Here is a 17,583-nt window from a genome sequence, read left to right as displayed (position 1 = left end):
AGCTGATGTGGTCGAGCCCGAAGACATGATCGTGGGCATCTCCCAACGAGCGCCATAGCGGCGCTGCCCTGCGCCTCCTCTCCTCGCCCATCTCGAAGACCCGCCGCTTTCGCATCCCCTTGTGCGCATTGAATTCATCGAGCCCCTGTTCTTCCATGCTGCTCCATTCCTTTCTCTTCAGCGACGCGCGAGGAGGTGCTGAGGAGGAGGAAGAAGAGGTGTCGTCGAGAATCTGCTGTTGCTGCACCTCCATTAGGTCGATGTCTTCGCCCAGATCTGAGCAAATTGTCATCTCGGGAGGATTGGAATACGAGGTTGAAGAGGGAGACGAGGGGAAGAAGGCCGAGTTCATGGTCGCAACGTTGCTGGCCCCACCAAGGGGGGCAGGTACCAACAATCAATGCGAACAAATGTCTGTTGGCCTAATCCTTTCACAGATCCGTTTGAAGTGGAATTGTTGCAGACAATATCTGGAATCATTTTGATATTTAATTTTGATAGCAATTCGATCAAATCGTCGACAAACTAAAAGAAGAAGTGCAGGACAAGCGCAGGACAAAGCAACCCACCACCCCGCAATACAAGAAAAAAGAAGAGGATGATGGAGGCTGCTGCGCACAGCTCTTCGGCCCGAGCGGAGACGACGACGCAGTGGGCAGAGCTGACCAGCATGCTCGAAGAAATGGAGGTCCGGCAGCAGCGCGGCAACGACGCCGAGAAGGCTGAGAGCCAAGCCGACGGCGAAGAAGGTGGTGGTTCGATGGTGGGTCCGCACCAGCTCAGCTCGTGGCGACGGTACTACCTCCTCACCCTTTCCTTCTCGTAGCATGACGTGGTGAGTTAACTCGCTCTTGCGCGGCACTTCTTCATATTTTTCTCTATAACAATTATAGGCACATTGTTATTTTGCGTTATTTATTTGTTTGTTTAATTGTACCTCCGACTTCAGGAAGCGGCAGGCGCACCACTTTGCGGCACCTCCGTTGGCCGCGACGACCCGGGGCGGCGCCACACCTCCACGCCCCGCCACGATTGCCGTCGACTCCGAACCCAAAGTCGAGGCCAAGGTATACTGCAGCCAGCTGCTCTGTAATCGCAGCACGCACGACACACACACCACACCGCACACGCACACGCACACGCACGAAGACGCTGCCAACACCCAAAACACGAACCAGGTCCGGAGACTACACGCTGACGGCGAGGGAACGGGCCATCCGGGAGAAGGTGGAGGAGCAACAAGAAAACGAAGACGACAAACAACGAAAAAGAACGAAGAAGGAGAAAAAAGAGAAGAAAGAACGAAAGAAGTCGAGTAATGGCAGCAGCAGCAGCAAGGAGGAGAGGGAGAAGCTGGTCAAGGTGCGCAAGGACAGCAAGAACCTCGAGCGGGAGGAGAAGCGAAAGAGGAAAGAGGAAGAGAAGACCAGGAAAAAGGAAGAGAAACAGAAAGAAAAGGAGAGGGAAGCTGACGTCGCGCCAGGTTCGGTCGTCTTGCGATACGCGGCGGCGCGCAAGGCCACCAAGTCGGCCGATGACCTGGCCGGCGTGGTGCAGGTCACCACCGCCACCACTACAAGCTCCGCCGCCGGCAAGCCCTTCAGCCACTCGAGTCCGGTGGCCCTGCGACGAGCGCGGTCGGCCTCATCTGGCACAGATCCAGGCCAGATCTCTCCCGCCAGCGATCGCGAGGTTTTCAGCCCCGTTTCCATGCGTGTCGTGTGCGTGTGCGGTGGTGTGTGTGCATGCCATGTTGTGCGGTGTGGAGGCTTATGATGGGGTTGCAACAGAATGCGTTGTCACGATCTGGAACGATTTCGCGCGTGGAGGTGCGACGCAAGCCGACCACCGGAGTGTCCACGACTGCGACCCAACCGGTGGGCGATGATCCGCTCCTCGTGACCCGCCTGGTCATCGCCTTTCTCATCGACGCATTCGTGCGCTTCCATGGTTCGTTCACTCCCACCTGGGCTGCTCACTCCTTTCCCACATCGTCGCCATACTCTCTTACACTGCGCGACACACACGCACACCGCACACACCGCACACACCACATCGCACACGCACACGCACACGCACCACGGCACACGCACGCACATCGTAACAGGAAATGAGAGACACGGGGTGTTCCGAGTGCCGGGCGATGCGGATGAGGTGAGCAGGACCAAGGAGCGACTCGACCGCGGCGAGTTCGTGCTGACCACCACTGACTCTTTTGTGGTGGCCTCCGTCTTGATCGCCTGGCTCGCCGAACTGCCCGAACCCCTCATTCCCTTTGCTCACTAGTACGATGCGCACGCACACGCACACGCACACGCACACGCACACGCACACGCACGCGTACTGACGCACACCGCAGTGACGCGTGCATCGAGATCGCCACCCGGCGAGGTCTGGGCAATCGCGGCGAGAGCTCCAAGGAGGAGTTCAAGCTGGTGGCCCGCCTCCCCGAACTCAATAAGAGCGTGATCTTCGACCTTCTGGACTTCATCAAGGAGCTCGCCAAGCCGCACACCATCGAGAAGACCGCCATGCCCGTACTCCCCCCTCTTTCCCAATCTCCTGTTCCTTCTCTTCTACCGAGGAGCGCATAGACTCACCTCTTCGTTCTTTTCTATCTTCGTTCTTCTCTTTCGTTCTTTAACCAGTTGAGCAGCCTGGCGATGGTGTTCCAGCCTGTTTTCCTGCGCAGCCAAGACCCCTCCGCGCTCTTCCTCAACAGGTACATTCTTCTGCCCGTCCCGCCTAGCCTTCACCATCCAACTCTTCATCCCCAACACTCATGACGGCGTGTTGTGTCGTGTGTGGCTGCGCAGTGCGTATGAGGCGTCGTTCGTGAGGCAGCTCTTCTCCACCTATCTCGCGCTCTCGGACTAGCATAGCAGCTCAGCCCCCCCCAATAAAAACCACCGTCTCTTCGCCCACCCACGCGTGTGTGAGGCGGCAAAGCCTTGATCGCAACCGCCAAAAGAGTCAGGCTCTCCTGCGCGACTGGCAGACGTACTCAGCAATGAATGACTGGTGCAGAAGGGCGCAGAACCTGGTGGCTGATGGATACGGCCATACTGCGCAGAAAGCACCGCTTCCCATCCGAACAGCGAAGTTAAGCTGCGCCAGGCGGTGTTAGTACTGGGGTGGGCGACCACCCGGGAATCCACCGTGCCGTATCCTCCTTTTTGCTTCTTGACTGTCATGTCGCTCACTAACAACATCCCCCGCGCTGTATCCTCTTTTTCTTCGTTCGTTGTCACTCAAATCCACCCTCGTGTTTGGTCTATCGATGAGATCAACTGTTGCATTCCGTCTGATGGCGCCCATCGCCTTCGTCTAGAGGGGCAAGAGCACAGCACGGGCAGGGGCGGCCTCAAGTCCCTGGATGGCCAGCGGGAGGCACACGAAGTAATAGGACCTCCCACAGTCGACGTGCCCAAGGCGCAGGCCCTCCACGATCGGAATCTGGCTGCCCAGCAGAGTCTGTACCTCAACAATACAGCAACGTTAGCCACGCACTGTGTGTCGCGTGTGGTGTCGTGTGCCATGAGTGCGTGTGGTGTGTGAGTGGTGTGCTGGACCTTGTGCGTGACGTGGTCAGGCTGATCACGCTCGATGCCCAGGTAATCAACGCCGACGGCCTTGATGCCTGGGTGCAGAAATGTTAGCATTTCGAACGTTCACGTTTGGAAAGGATGAGAACAGACCTCTCTCGCGCAGGTATTCGGCACCGGAGATGTGGAGGAACACGAACTTGGGGTTGAACGGCGCCGTCGTGCTCAGCGCGCTGTTGGCGGTCTTGAGCATCACGATGACGCCCTTCTCTATGACCGCCTCGTGCTGCTCCAACGCCTCGCGCGTGATCGCGTCCCCCTATTTCGCCACGCACCACCGCACACAACACACATCACCACACGCAGGCTTAGCCAGCGAATGGCCATTCTTGTGAAGGACCACGCTACCTCGATCTGGGTCAAGTCAAGCACGCAGCACCTGCCCGCGAGCTGCGTCAGCGACGTCTTCTCGATCGAGTGGCCATCTGCCGCACACGCACACCAGTCCGTAAGTGTCGTGAGTGTGTCATGTGTCGTGTCGTGTCGTGTCGATGTGGAGCACCTTCGAGGAAGTGTGCGGGGGCGTCGATGTGGGTGCCGGTGTGGAGGCACATGGTGAAGCGCGACTCGCGCGCGTGGTCCTTGGGCCAGTCGCGGAAGCGGTCGACCGTGTAGGCGCGCTCGGGGGCGTCCTTGAAGGCCGTCACCCCGGCCTCCAGCGGCCAGCTCACGTCCACCACCTGACCACCCTCCTCCCCCTCCGGCGCACCAAACAGGGAGTCTGCGATAACAACCGGTGAGTGCTCGACGTGTCCAAGAGAAAAGGGAGGGGAGGGAACCAACCCAGCAGTTGCAGCTTGTTCATGGTGCTATGATAAATAAAAGAAATAAAAATTGTAAAAAAACGAAAAATAAAAGCAAAATGAAAAAACAATATAATTTGTTTAGATGGAGAAGGAAGGGAAGGTGGTGCGGGTGGTTTACCATTGCCCGTGCCCAGATGGTGCCTGTCTCCCCCCTTTGATGCCTGGGGCTCCTTCTGATCATCTTCACACAGGAAGTTAAGTGAAGTCCATCTTCTACACCCCGCAGGCGCGTTTGCGGCGCTGGCGGCGTACCTGCGGTTCCACAAGGATCCGCTGGTGGACGTGAGCTTCGTGCCGCACAGCACCTCCCATCCTCTACGCGTCGAGGACAACCCCGCCTTCACCCCCGACGCCCACGTTTTCCTGTACGTGTAGAAGAACAAAGCGAGTGTGTGGTGTGCTGTGCGCGGTGTGCGTGTGCGGTGTGCGTGTGCGAGGATGGCGCACTGACGTGGCAAGGATCGCAGTTTGGACTACGTGGGCCGTCCCGACCTCATCCGTCGCCTCGCCAGCAAGGTACACAGTAAGAAACCGCTATGACGTGGAAGTGGTCTCATCTGGGCTGCCCAGGTGAGGCACATCACCCTGCTGGACCACCACGACACGGCCTTCGAGCTGCTGGAAAAGTGGAAGAGCGAAGACAGCCTCCCGCACAACTGTACGCGCTTCTGCTTCGACCAGAACGCGCCTCACTCGCGAACCTCACTCCACGCTGCGCAGTTGACTACCAGCTGATCAAGGAGAAGTCGGGTGCCGTGATCGCCTACGAGTACTTCTCCCAGGACCAGACGCTCATCGCCAACGAAGCCGACCGGGCCAGGTGAGCCCTCACAATTGACGCGCGCAACAACCACACACGCTCATTGGAGAAGATGAACAAACAGGATCGAGCGGGTCTACGCCTACGTCGAAGATGGCGATCTCAGGCAGAGGGCTCTTCCCCAGTCGGCAGAGTTTGCCAGGTACTCTCCTGACGCTGTAAATGATCGAATTTCTTGTACCATACTAACATGTTATTATCGCATCCCAACGTCGCATGTGCGCAGTGGGCTAGGTGCGAAGAGTATAGAGTTCAACATCACGCGAAACAAGTCCCTCTTCCTCCAGCTGCAACTGTTGGGTACACTGCCTGGCCGGTTTGGAAACGCACGTCACTGTTTGCTAACACCACTGGCCCTCTCGAGTGCAGATGCAGACGCGCTCATCGAAAAAGGCAGCGACGAGCTCGTGCGAGTCAATCGCGTAATCGCCGACAACCTTGCTCGAAGCTTTCCCGTGCGCACTCCTCTTCTCCGTTCGGCTGCGAGTTAGTTCTCTCCACAATTCCACCGCTCATCCATGACAACAGATCAAGCTGGGCGGGAGCGGCCACGACTTTGGGAGCTGCCTGGCTGTGCTCACCAAGTCGCCACAGCTGCGATCGGAGATGGGCCACCAGCTTGCGTGTATGAGTGCCGCGGCCGGCCTGAGGTAACACACGACACACCCACCCACACACACACACACACGACACACGACACACCGATGGTGCTGGTTAGGCGCTGACACGTCAGCCGTATGACTCAGGGGCATCGGGGCGATATGCTACGAGGAGAAGGGCAAGAGCGTGGTGGATGGGGACAAGAACTACAAGGTGTCGCTGCGAGCGGTGCACGATGAGGACACCACAGTCATTGCCAAGTGCTACGGCGGCGGAGGACACAAGGACGCGTCGTCCTTCATCCTCCCCAGAGAGGAGTGGGCCGCATGGAAGACCACTACCGTCGATTGACGTCTTCTGCAACTGCAGCCGGTGCTCACTTGTTCCCATGCAACGGTTATAAAAGATGAAAAGCCAGCGAGTTTTCGGCGAGAAATGGGAGAGGCGTGTCGGACAGCGTCGGCAGAAGTACGAGGCAGCCCAAAGGTCCACAACACAGCCCCACCGGTGCACCAACCACACCTCACGCCCCACAAAGCTGCTTCTTCTTCATGAAACGAACATTTTGCCTTCGCCCTTCGCCGACACCCACCACCGCGGCAGCAGCCATCTTTCGCCACAGTTCGGCATCTTCGAACGCTTCGTTCTCGCGCGGTTGCTCGACTCGCACGACCACCACTCATCGTCAATCGATCACCACCCTGCGTCAACTCCACCCCATTCGCAACGTCAGATCGATTTCATCACCATTTTACGGTAAAATGCTGAGCAGCGAAGTCACCAACGAGATGCCTGCATCGCCCGCCACGTCGCTGTGGAGGCGTGCGCTGATGACCACCGCCGCGGCCGTGGCACAGGACAACCACCCCCTCTACCGCACTGAGCGCGACACCTTCGGCGAGATCAAGGTGCCCGCCGACAAGTACTGGGGCGCCCAAACCCAAAGGTGCACCTTCTGTTCTTTACGCTGTTCTGTATTCTTTATTCTTTTTTTCTTTTTTTCTTTTTCTTTTTTGAAGGTCTGTGCTATTATTATTTATAAATATATTTTATATTTGTACGCCTCGGCAGGTCGCTGCAGAACTTCAAGATCGGCGGTGTGCCGGACAGGATGCCGCTGCCGGTGGTGCACGCCATGGGAATCGTGAAGGCCGCCGCGGCCAAGGTCAACCTCGAGTGCCACGGCCTCGACCCCAAGCTCGGCAAAGTCATGGTTCAGGCCGCCGAAGAGGTTCGAGCCCTCTCCTCACCGCTCTTCGATCATAAGTGACTAACGACACGACACGACCAACGACACGACACGACTCGCCACAACACGACACACGACACACGACACACGACACACGACACACGACACACGACACACGACACACGACACACGACACACGACACACGACACACGACACACGACACACGACACACGACACACGACACACAGGTGATAAGTGGAAAACTGGACGATCACTTCCCGCTGGTGGTGTGGCAGACGGGCTCGGGCACGCAGACCAACATGAACGTGAACGAGGTCATCTCCAACCGCGCGATCGAGCTGCTGGGCGGCCAGCTGGGCAGCAAGACGCCCGTGCACCCCAACGACCACGTCAACATGAGCCAGTCGTCCAACGACACCTTCCCCACGGCCATGCACGTCGCGGCGGCCATGCAGGTCCACAACCTGCTGCTGCCCAACCTCGCCACCCTGCGCGATGCGCTCACCGACAAGGCCACCGAGTTCGCGCACGTGATCAAGATCGGCCGGACGCACCTCCAGGACGCCACGCCGCTCACCCTGGGCAACGAATTCTCGGCCTACGCCCACCAGATCCACAAGGGCATCGTGCGCGTCAAGGACGCCCTCGTCAACGTCTACGAACTCGCTCAGGTTTGTAGCACACGCACACGCACACGCACACGAACACGCACACACGCACACGCACACGGGTGTCATGGTTTCTTACGGGTTGAACGGTGTGTGCGCGATGCCAGGGAGGAACGGCTGTGGGCACGGGACTCAACACGCCGAAGGGCTTTGCCGAGCGGATCGCCAACGAGATCGCCGAGGCGACGGGCCTGCCGTTCGTCACCGCGCCCAACAAGTTCGAGGCGCTGGCGACCCACGACGCCATGGTAGAGCTCCACGGCGCCCTCAACACCGTGGCCGTGTCCCTCATGAAGATCGCCAACGACATCCGCCTGCTGGGCTCTGGCCCGCGCTGCGGTCTCGGCGAGCTGCTGCTGCCCGAGAACGAGCCCGGCTCGTCGATCATGCCGGGCAAGGTGAACCCGACGCAGTGCGAGGCGGTGACGATGGTGTGCGCTCAGGTGATGGGCAACCAGACCGCCGTTTCCATCGCCGGCGCTTCGGGTAACTTCGAGCTCAACGTCTTCAAGCCGGTGATCATCAGGTAACCTCCTGCCAGCACATCAATACCGCACACCGCACCTGTCACTCAACTCATGTGTTGTAATGATAGGAATGTGCTGCATTCGATTCGATTGATCGCCGATGCGTCGCTCTCGTTCACGGAGCACTGCGTGGTGGGCATCCAGGCCAACGAGAAGAGGATCGGGCAGCTGCTCAACGAGTCGCTCATGCTTGTGACGGCCCTCAACCCGCACATCGGCTACGACAACTCGGCCAAGGCCGCCAAGAAGGCCCACAAGGAGGGCACCACCCTCAAGGAGGCCTGCCTGTCGCTGGGCTTGCTCACCTCCGAAGAATTCGACAAGTGGGTGCGACCGGAGCACATGCTCGGCCCCGAGTGAGCGAGGCTATACTGCTCTTCTTGTACAAACCGCGGGGATGCCACGTCATCTTCAAACTTTTCCTGTCATTTTCCTCCGAGCAGTTGCTACGTTCTATTTCTCGATCGTTTGAAGGCTGCACATCGACGATCTGACGATTCCCAGCGGCGTGCAATTGCAAGGCTAGTAGACGTCGGCGCTAATTGGCGACGAATTAGGCTTGCATTTGTTGTTCCGCTCCCCCTCTCTACACTCCAATAAATTCCCTCCCCTCTCGCACTAGAGAAGCACATCATGCATCGTGGTGCGTCTGCCGTGAGCGAGCTGGCGTCGGAATACGAGAGCGCACTGCAAGAGTTGACCTTCAATTCGAAGCCGCTCATCAATAATCTGACCATCATCGCGGGCGAAAACATGCACGCGGCCGAGCACATTGTGGAACTTGTCGAGAAGCGATTGTTTAATGTAATTTGCCTCCCTCCCCTGCTTAACACTTCTCCTCATTTTTGATTTCGCTGGCCTTAATGTTTCTACTTTGTTTATCCATTAGGCTCCTCCAGAACAGAAGCTGCCGTCCATCTATCTCTTGGACTCAATCGTGAAGAACATCGGTGGCGTCTACCACGACTTATTTCAGCGCAACATCGTCTCCATCTTCCGCACCACCTACGACGCCGTCGACGAGCCCACGCGGGCCTCCATGCGCCGACTGCTCGCCACCTGGGTCGCCCTGTGGCCCCGCAAGGTCCAGCTCATCCATGAGCGAATACCATCGGCCGCTCTCCCCAGCGCCGCTCCCGCATCGGCGGCCGGCGCCGCGCCATCCGCCGGCGCTGCCTCTGGTCCCGGCCGAGGCATTCACATCAATCCCGCCTACCTGGCCAAGCTGCAGGGCGGAGCTGACCGACGCCCCGGCGGTGGCCCGTCGTCATCACGCCGCAGCCCGCCGCCTCCGCGCCACTCCATCTCTCCCCCGCCTTCCTCCTCTGCCTCCTCATCACACCGTCGCGACCACGGCGCGCGCTCTCCCCCGCGCAAGCGACCCCGATCACCACCTCGCTACGGAACCTCGGGCGGCGGCGGCGGCAGCAGCTACAAGTCCGCACGCCGCAGTCCGCCGGACCGCATCAACGAGATCCTCGGGCACACCGCCGGCGGCCGCGACTACGACCGACCGCATCGCGGCGAACCCGAAGGGGTACCTTCATTCGTTGCCCTGGCCGCCCAGCGCTTCGTGTAAGCTCACTTTTTCGTTTCCTCTCTCTCAATCAATCGCGCTCTGCAGCGAGGTGCCTATCGACCACGACCATCGGACGCCGGTGGCCGGTTCGGCGGCGGAGGCAGGCCCGACGACCCGCGACGGCCCGGCGCGCACCCGCACCCTGCCCCGCCACACCACCACGCCATGCCGCCGGTGGCCCCGAGGAGCGACTACAACCCGTTGCCCGGTATGACGGGCGGTGGTGGTGGCTATGGGGCGATGCCGCCGCAGGTGGCGGCTCCCGTGGCGATGCCGCAGCCCACAGCACCGCCGCCGGGCGGAGGTCATCAGGTCATTTTGGCCGAAGCCCAGGTCCTCATGCAGCAGCTCGAGCAGCGACTGCAGACCCAGCTGGGACAGCCCAACGTGGACCACAGCGAGGTCATGCGGCAGCTGGGCCAGCTGCGCGCTCTCCAGCAACAGGCCACCCAGATTTTGGTATGCGAATTCGTTGAAAAGTGGACTTTGATGTGACGCGCCAGGCGCTGACCGCCGTGTGACATATGCAGACGCAGCCCGGCCAACCATTTCCCATGGCCGCCCCGGCGCAGGCTGGCCTCGCCGCGCCTAACCTGGTGCAGAACCTGCAGGGCCTCGGACAAGGCCAGCAGGCCCGCGAGACCATTCTCTCGCTCCTGCAGGGCACGCTCGCCTCCGTCATTCCACCCGCCACCACCCTCTCGCCGCCGTCTTCGCAGCCCATGGGCCTTCCCGGCGCAGGAGCCTTCGCCGCCGCCGCCGCTCCTGCCCCATATGCGCCGCTACAGGTAACCATTCCTACACGACACGACACACGACACATGTGGCATGCTGGCTCACACATGTGGCACACGACACAGGCTCCAGCTACGGCCCCGGCTGGGATTCCAGGCCTGGCCCCGCCTGCGCCGGCTATGGCGATGCCGACCGAGGATCTCCTCAAGAACCTCATGAACATGGGCATGATAGGCGGTCCCGCCGCGGGGATGCCGGCCGCCGCCGCTCCCGGTATGCCCGCGCCTGCCATGGGGGCGCCTATAGGGATGGCCCAGCAGCCCGCCATGCCCGGCATGATGCCCAGCCAGCCCGGCATGCCTCCCGTACGCTCTCCTCCTTACGGCTCACTCCGCGCGGCAGCGAGAAATCGCGCACCACTGACCCGTCACCGCCTTTGTCGTATGTGTTGCGCGTCGTGTGCGCCGTGCGCCAGCAGATGGGAGGAATGCCCGCGGGCTATCCGCCACAGGGCGGGATGCCCGGTATGCCCATGAGTGCCGCCGCTGGCATGGCGGGGAGAGGACCCTACCACGGCATGCCCGGCGCCGGCGGTTTCGACGCCGCGCCTCCGGCCACTCATCGCCGACTCGACTTGGCGTGCGTTTCGCCCTTCCCGTTTTGCGCGCAGCAAACACGACGACACTCACACTTTGCTTTCACTTCTCTCGTCTCGTCCAGTACGGAGAACGTGCAGGTGAACAAGCTCTACGCTGACTTCGAGCTGCAGTGCGGTACCTGCGGGCTGCGTTTCAACGACAAGGACAAGATGGCCAAGCATCTCGATTGGCACTTTGCCATGAACAAGAAGGAGAAGCAGAAGACCAAGAAGGCCGTGTCTCGCCTCTGGTTCACCACCGCCGACGTACGTGGCCCCAATCTCTTCACTGCGGCCGTGACTCAACTAAACTCTGTCGTTACGTGTGGCTCGTGTGTGTGTGTCGTGTGTGTGTGTCGTGTAGGAATGGGCCACGGGAATCGATGTCGCGGAGAAGCCCGCCATGCCCTTCTTCAACGAGGCTGCGACGCAGGAGGCCGCGGAAACGCCCGTGATGAATGTCATCGCCGACGAGTCGCAGACGCACTGCGGGATCTGCGGCGAGAAGTTCGATCAGTTCTGGGAGAACGACCTGGAGGAGTGGATGTACAGGGGCGCCGTCAAGGTCGAGGGCACGGGCCAGCTCTTCCACCAGAAGTGCTACGAGCAGGCCGCGGCCATGACCCAGCAGGCCCAGCAGGCCCAGCAGCAGCAGCAAGAGCAAGAAGCTGCCGCCACCACCTCGGCATCAACGAACGCCGACTCATCGACGACGACGACGAACGGCGCCTCGTCTTCTCAGCAGTTCTGGGTCAAGAAGGAGCCGGAAGGAGAGGAGGGTGCCTCACGAGAAAATAATGCTAATGATACCACCCCCACCCCCTCCTTCTCCTCCGCTGAAGGTTCTCGAGCGTCCGCGTAGTCCCTTCCTCGGTTCTCTCCTCTCTCCTCTCTTCTCTCTTCTCTCTTTCGCTCTTCTTCTCTCTTTCTCTCGTCAGCGCGATGGCTCGAGGTCTCGGCGGACACCACCCACCACCTGCCCGCCCGTGTAGCGTCGCTACTGCGGCCGCGTCGCTGTCGGTTTGTCTCGCGAGAGGCCTCTCAGGGTACCCTCACTCTACAGGCCTGCGTGCGCTGAGGCAGGAAGAGAAGAAGGAGCCGCGGCAGCAAATGAAGTCTTTGCGTTGCGTGTAGTGGGCGGACCGATGAGAGAGCGGAGAGGAGGAGGCAACCCATAATAAACCACCAATTCGAACAAGCTAGATGCAGACCACCTACTAAAACCACTGAAGTATGATCACCAAAAGGGCCATTCTGCAGGTCTGCTGTAGAATGCTTGGTATGTCACTGGTGGGACGCCCACACTCCCAAACAGGGTATCAGGATGAAATGTCGACTGAAATTCCGCGGCATCGCCAGAACGTAGGGCCTCACCCCTCGTCTGGGCGGACATTAGGGGGGTGCTCGTTGCGGTGGTCACCACCAAAACGGACCGAAGACCTTGGGCTTGTGCTGTGTATTGTTTATCTTTTATTGAGTGCTGCAAGTTGGATACAAGCAAGACAAGACCACCACCAACTCTGCCAACCTTTCAAGAAAGAAGAGGGACCTAAAAATCCAACAGCAACAGCACACAAGCACGACCTGCGTGGAAGTGAGGAACTGAGAGCGCTCCTCCTTCTACAAGAAACAACCGCATCTCCTGTACGAAAGGAAAGGATGACGTACCAGGCCACCACGATGGTGAAGAGGATAGACCCGTTCCAGGTCCTGCCCGTGGAACTGAGTCTGTTGATCCTCAAACACATGGAACCGCGAGGCATGGTCCGCTCCGCCATGGTCTCCCGCTCCTGGCGCGACCTCGCCAACGACGAAGCCCTCTGGTACCCTTCTCTTCCTTTTATTTATCTGTTAATGTTAACAAATATACACAACATGTTCAACTTGCATTTATGATCTTTCTAGGAAAGAGCTGTGTGAAGAGCAGCTCAGCGCGCGGGACGGGCACGACATGGAGGCGCTCCTCCAGTCCAAAGAGAACGCTTCCACCACCTGGAAGGAGATCTTTCTCATTCACGGTACACCGCACGCGCACACGACCGCACACACCACTGCACACACCACCGCACACACCGCACACCAACGGCGGCTGATGGGTGATGACGGCGCAGCGTTCCACTTCAAGGAGACGCGCATTCTGAGCGAGGAGCACCGGAAGCTGCTGGCGACGGAGTGGCTCGATCGCGACGTGTCGTGGAAGCTCCAGTTCCGCGCGACCAGCGACGGCTTCGACCCCGCGGCCTTCCACCAGCTCTGCGACAACCGCGGGGCCACCATCACCGTCTGCGTCAGCGCCAAAGGGTACTACTCCCTCGCGCTCCCCCACTCGCCGCAATCAAGACAACTCACTGAGCCGTGCGTGTCGTGTGCCGTGTGCCGTGTGTCGTGCCGTGTGTTGTGTGTGGCAGGTTTGTGTTTGGAGGCTACAACCCAAAGTCGTGGAGCGTGGGATCGAGGGATCCGGAGCTGCGGAACAGCCCCGACGCGTTCATCTTCTCGATGACCAATCACGTCGACAAGCCGCCGTGCCGCATGTTTCCCACCAAGGACCCGCGCAGCGCCTGCAGCTCCAACAGCTCCTATGGGCCTGTCTGGGGCAACGGCTACGACTTGGTACCGCACTCGCATTCACCGCACACGCTCACCCGCACACCGCACACGCGCACCCGCACACCGCGTGTGCGCAATGACACGCGCTGACCTTCGCGGCGTGCGGTACAGGGCGTGTTTGGATTCCCGGACGGCCGCGGCAGATCGGCGTGGTGCCGGCTCGGCGCGACCTACACGGCGCCCTATCCGATGTCCGAGATCGGCAACCAGCACTACTTCATCGGCGGCAAGCCGCGCGACTTCGACCTGGCCGAGGTCGAGGTCTACGTCGTGCGGCGCGACCTGGGCCGCCGCCGCAAGAAGATCCTCCAGCGCCAGGAGAAGATGGCCGTACGACCACTACCACCGCCCTCTACTACTCCCAATGCTCATCTTGACACACGTGTGTCGTGTCGTGTGGTGCTGTCGTGTGCGTGTTGGGTGGTGCAGGAGCGAGAGAAGGCGTTGAAGAACTCAGGGTGGGCTTGCTCGGCTTGCACGTTTGTCAACGCCGGCACCAAGATCCAGTGCGCAGTCTGCGCCACGCCCCGGGGCAAGTCCAAGCTCTTCGCCAGCAGCGGCAGCGGCGCCCTACACCTGCAGAACCAGCGGGTTAGCCCCCTCCCTCTTCTCTTTCGTTTTCTTCTTCGTTCTTCATTTTCTTCATTCTTTTAACTCCTATTGGGCATTCAGACGCTCAGCGGCAGCAGCATCAACTCGGGAAGCCAGATCGGTAGCGTCAACAGCGTCGGCGCCCCCACGCGCACTCTGTCGCATCGCCAGCCGTCGCCGCTCAGCCCCGCCGCCTCGCGCCGCACCAACCCAGCCAGTGGCGGCAGCACCATAACCTCGCCCGCCGCCTCGCGTCGCAACCACAACAACCCCGCCGGCAGCGGCAGCACCATCACCTCGCCCACCCCAGCGCGGAGGTTCAATGGCGCCGCCAGCGCCAGGCCCAGCGGCTCGTCCACGCCCACCGCCGCCCGGCGGGCCAACCTCAACGGCTCGTCCGCCACGCCCAGCGGCCTGCGCCGCAACGCGAGCACGATGAGCCTCGTGGGCGGCGTCAAGGGAGGAGGCGCGACGCGGAGCTCGGACGCGCTGAGGCGGGTGGCGGAGGAGGAGGGCCCGGCGGCCATGGTGCGCCGGCTGTCGCGCGAGCGGGATCGGGACCGCGAGGCCGCGCTGGCCGCCGCCACGCGCATGGCTGACGTCGAGTCGTCGAGCAAGATCGCGGAGGACCGGCGCAGGATGCCGCCGCCCAAGGAGCGCAAGAAGAAGAAGAGCAAGTTGAGCCTGTCAGAGTCGTCTTCATCGTCGACTGATGAGATGATGGCCATCGGCTTCAGCACCAGCACAAGTACGACGACCACGTCGACGAAGCCGATGACTCTCCGCCAGAAGATCAAGTCGCCCTCCAACGATGACTTGAGCCCGCCTGCAGCGTCTTCATCATCGTCGTCATCGTCATCATCGTCATCATCGTCATCGTCGTCAATGTCGGCGACGGTGGAGAAGAAGAAGAAAACGAAGGCGAAGAAGAAAGAGAAGGAGAGAGACGAGAATGCGGAGGACGAAAGGGCGGCCAAGCTGGGCGAGGACCGGCGCCGCAAACCGACAAAGTCGACCGAGACGCCCGGGAAGCAGCGCGAGGGCTCCGTGCGACGCGAGCGGAGGGAAAAGAGCGAAGACGGCAAGAAAGAGAAGAAAGAGAAGAAGGAAAAGAAGAAGGAGAAGCGGAGTGGGTCATCTTCGACCTCGGGCGAATTCGCGGTCGATGCCGAGCCCAAGAAGATCGGGACCCTGCGCAAGCTGGTCAGCCACAAGCCCAGCGTCCAATTCACCAAGAACGAAGGTGCGTGTGCGGTGTGTGCGGTGGTGCGATTTCGTCATGATACTGATAGTTCTCTGGTTTCGATACGTGTAGTGAGCATCTCGTTCCGCCGACGAACCAAGAGCGTAGACAAGGAGAAGGAGAACAACGTCAGCAAGGCGCCCAACGCGCCTCCTCCGAGCTCCATCAGCGAACTGCGCTCCTCCGATTCCTGGAGCGTTCGTGCCAAGTGAACAAACAACTTGTTCAAGGCTTTGTGCACATTTCTTTTCTGTTTCTAAAACGTTTTTGAAACGAACACATCGCTGACAACACCGCACACACGGCACGCGGCGAAAAGAGGCGCGTGCTGTTTTTGTTTTAGGGCGTGGGTTGTTCGGTGTAGGAGGGGTAGCCCTTGTAGACCGAGGGCCAGCCGTGCGCCCATTCGACCTTGTCCGTGAGCATGTGGCGCGGGTTCCCGCCCGCGATCGCACCCACGCTCCACGCGTGGTACACCATGTACCAGCTCTCCTCTCCCGACGCTGTGCACACCGCACACCGCACGCGCGCACACATGTCAGTCGCACACGCCGCATACCATCGCACACACGCACACGCCGCACACGCACGTACCAGTGCGGAAGGGGACGACGGAGCAGTGGCCGGGGCCGGTGAAGCGGTTGGGGAGGGAGGCGTGGAGGATGGGGTCGCCGCGCTTGACGAACGGGCCGGTGGGCGAGGCGCTGCGGGCGACGCCCACCGAGTAGAGGCACGTCCCGTCCGGTCCGTGGGAGTCGTACATGTTGCCGCTGTAGAACAGGTAGTACCACCCGGCTCGCTTCACCACCCACGGGCCCTCACTGCGCGCCACAATCATCATCATCAGCACCAAGAACGAAGAGCGAAGAACGAAAAGCGAACAACCTCCCCCCCAAAGAACGAAGAACGAAAGAAGAGCGAAGAGCGAAGAACGAAGAGTGGTGGCACATGCATGCAGATGCCCTCCCAGTGGAGGTCGTTGCGGAGGAGCTCCTTCTGCTGGGTGTGCGGGGCGAGCGCGAGGCCATCGTCGGTCAGGGGCTGGACCCAGATGATGGTGGGCTTGCCGATGGCGTTGCCGTCCGACTTCCAGTAGAGCAGCAGCTCGGTGCGGCTCGTGACGCGGCCGTCAGCGTCGACAGACTGCACCTCGTGCTGGTAGAGCGTAGGGTCGATCGAGCCGATCGTCTCGTTGCGCACCAGCGGGTGGCCCAGATCCCTGCGTCGACCGCACACGCACACGCACACGCGTGTGTCAGCACACCGCACACACACCGCAAGTGTCATCGCACACACCGCACACGCGGCACGAGGGGAGGAGTACTTGTAGGGACCGAGAGGGGAGGAGGAGGTGGAGGTGGCGACGCCGACGCAGAGGAGGCCGGTGGTGTCCCGGGCGACGAAGTACACGCGGATGACGCCTTTGACGATGTGGAGCTCGGGCGCCCAGAAGTCGCTCACCGCCCAACTGGTCGACAACACGAATCAGCGCACGCACGCAACACCGCACACGACCGCACACGAGCGTCCAACGTACTGGGGCTTGGTGTGGGATTTGGCGGGGAAGACGTAGCCGATGTGCTTCCAGTTGACGAGGTCGCTCGACACATGGATGGGGAAGAGCTCGCCCGCTCCGTTCCTGATAAGTAATTAATTAATAAAAATAAATAATGGAAAACAAAAACTGACAAAAATAGAATAAATTGTTATAAAATATATATGGCCTGTACGTGGTGGTGACGGCGTAGTAGCGGCCGTTGTAGTGGACCACGCCCGGGTCCGGCGAGTTCGGGACCAACACCTGCATAATAAGTTATTATTATGTTAAAAAAACAAATGGATATAAGTGTGGGGCGCGTACGGGGTTGGAGTAGGAGGCGGCGGCAGCCAATCCGGCACAATAGGCGAGGAGTGCCGCTAGCACGAAGAAGAGGGTAAGACGTGCCATTTG

General features: G+C 60.2%; 7 protein-coding genes across 7 annotated transcripts; 5 read left to right on the top strand and 2 right to left on the bottom strand.

The window, feature by feature from the left end:
* Positions 1-598: 598 nt before the first annotated feature.
* ACA1_130620 (RhoGAP domain containing protein) lies at positions 599-2,877 on the top strand (the record flags this gene model as incomplete). The annotated part of the gene is made up of 8 exons (XM_004336832.1): positions 599-795; positions 950-1,067; positions 1,150-1,692; positions 1,791-1,950; positions 2,108-2,285; positions 2,360-2,537; positions 2,649-2,722; positions 2,817-2,877. 8 exons carry the CDS (start codon positions 599-601, stop codon positions 2,875-2,877), a joined length of 1,509 nt encoding a protein of 502 aa, XP_004336880.1.
* Positions 2,878-3,327: 450 nt separating this feature from the next.
* On the bottom strand, positions 3,328-4,159 carry ACA1_130610 (Hypothetical protein; the record flags this gene model as incomplete). The annotated part of the gene is made up of 5 exons (XM_004336831.1): positions 3,328-3,474; positions 3,573-3,640; positions 3,699-3,864; positions 3,954-4,030; positions 4,108-4,159. 5 exons carry the CDS (start codon positions 4,157-4,159, stop codon positions 3,328-3,330), a joined length of 510 nt encoding a protein of 169 aa, XP_004336879.1.
* Positions 4,160-4,493: 334 nt separating this feature from the next.
* Positions 4,494-6,182, top strand: ACA1_130600 (uncharacterized protein; the record flags this gene model as incomplete). The annotated part of the gene is made up of 10 exons (XM_004336830.1): positions 4,494-4,514; positions 4,607-4,776; positions 4,879-4,927; positions 4,982-5,069; positions 5,132-5,231; positions 5,296-5,373; positions 5,458-5,531; positions 5,601-5,686; positions 5,760-5,881; positions 5,978-6,182. 10 exons carry the CDS (start codon positions 4,494-4,496, stop codon positions 6,180-6,182), a joined length of 993 nt encoding a protein of 330 aa, XP_004336878.1.
* A 410-nt stretch (positions 6,183-6,592) lies between these two features.
* On the top strand, positions 6,593-8,597 carry ACA1_130590 (fumarate hydratase, class II, putative; the record flags this gene model as incomplete). Its single annotated transcript, XM_004336829.1, has 5 exons — positions 6,593-6,777; positions 6,903-7,062; positions 7,270-7,713; positions 7,818-8,236; positions 8,306-8,597. 5 exons carry the CDS (start codon positions 6,593-6,595, stop codon positions 8,595-8,597), a joined length of 1,500 nt encoding a protein of 499 aa, XP_004336877.1.
* Positions 8,598-8,870: 273 nt separating this feature from the next.
* Positions 8,871-12,322, top strand: ACA1_130580 (zinc finger, c2h2 type domain containing protein; the record flags this gene model as incomplete). The annotated part of the gene is given in 11 exon segments (XM_004336828.1): positions 8,871-9,041; positions 9,142-9,774; positions 9,862-10,275; positions 10,347-10,604; positions 10,677-10,824; positions 10,858-10,916; positions 11,030-11,190; positions 11,272-11,455; positions 11,553-11,967; positions 12,127-12,234; positions 12,252-12,322. 11 exon segments carry the CDS (start codon positions 8,871-8,873, stop codon positions 12,320-12,322), a joined length of 2,622 nt encoding a protein of 873 aa, XP_004336876.1.
* Positions 12,323-12,847: 525 nt separating this feature from the next.
* Positions 12,848-15,844, top strand: ACA1_130570 (F-box domain containing protein; the record flags this gene model as incomplete). Its single annotated transcript, XM_004336827.1, has 8 exons — positions 12,848-13,011; positions 13,094-13,206; positions 13,300-13,489; positions 13,597-13,801; positions 13,910-14,128; positions 14,228-14,389; positions 14,471-15,632; positions 15,705-15,844. The coding sequence occupies 8 exons, from the start codon at positions 12,848-12,850 to the stop codon at positions 15,842-15,844; spliced, it is 2,355 nt and encodes a 784-aa protein (XP_004336875.1).
* Positions 15,845-15,971: 127 nt separating this feature from the next.
* Positions 15,972-17,580, bottom strand: ACA1_130560 (glucosyl hydrolase family protein; the record flags this gene model as incomplete). Its single annotated transcript, XM_004336826.1, has 7 exons — positions 15,972-16,135; positions 16,227-16,431; positions 16,581-16,851; positions 16,957-17,100; positions 17,170-17,271; positions 17,363-17,433; positions 17,494-17,580. 7 exons carry the CDS (start codon positions 17,578-17,580, stop codon positions 15,972-15,974), a joined length of 1,044 nt encoding a protein of 347 aa, XP_004336874.1.
* Between the last annotated feature and the right edge of the window lie 3 nt (positions 17,581-17,583).

This window comes from Acanthamoeba castellanii, assembly GCF_000313135.1.
Source record: "Acanthamoeba castellanii str. Neff unplaced genomic scaffold scf7180000084698, whole genome shotgun sequence".
Taxonomy (NCBI): Eukaryota; Discosea; order Longamoebia; family Acanthamoebidae; genus Acanthamoeba; species Acanthamoeba castellanii.
The sequence above is the reverse complement of the archived record's forward strand: the minus strand, read 5'-3'. Positions and strand labels throughout refer to the sequence as shown.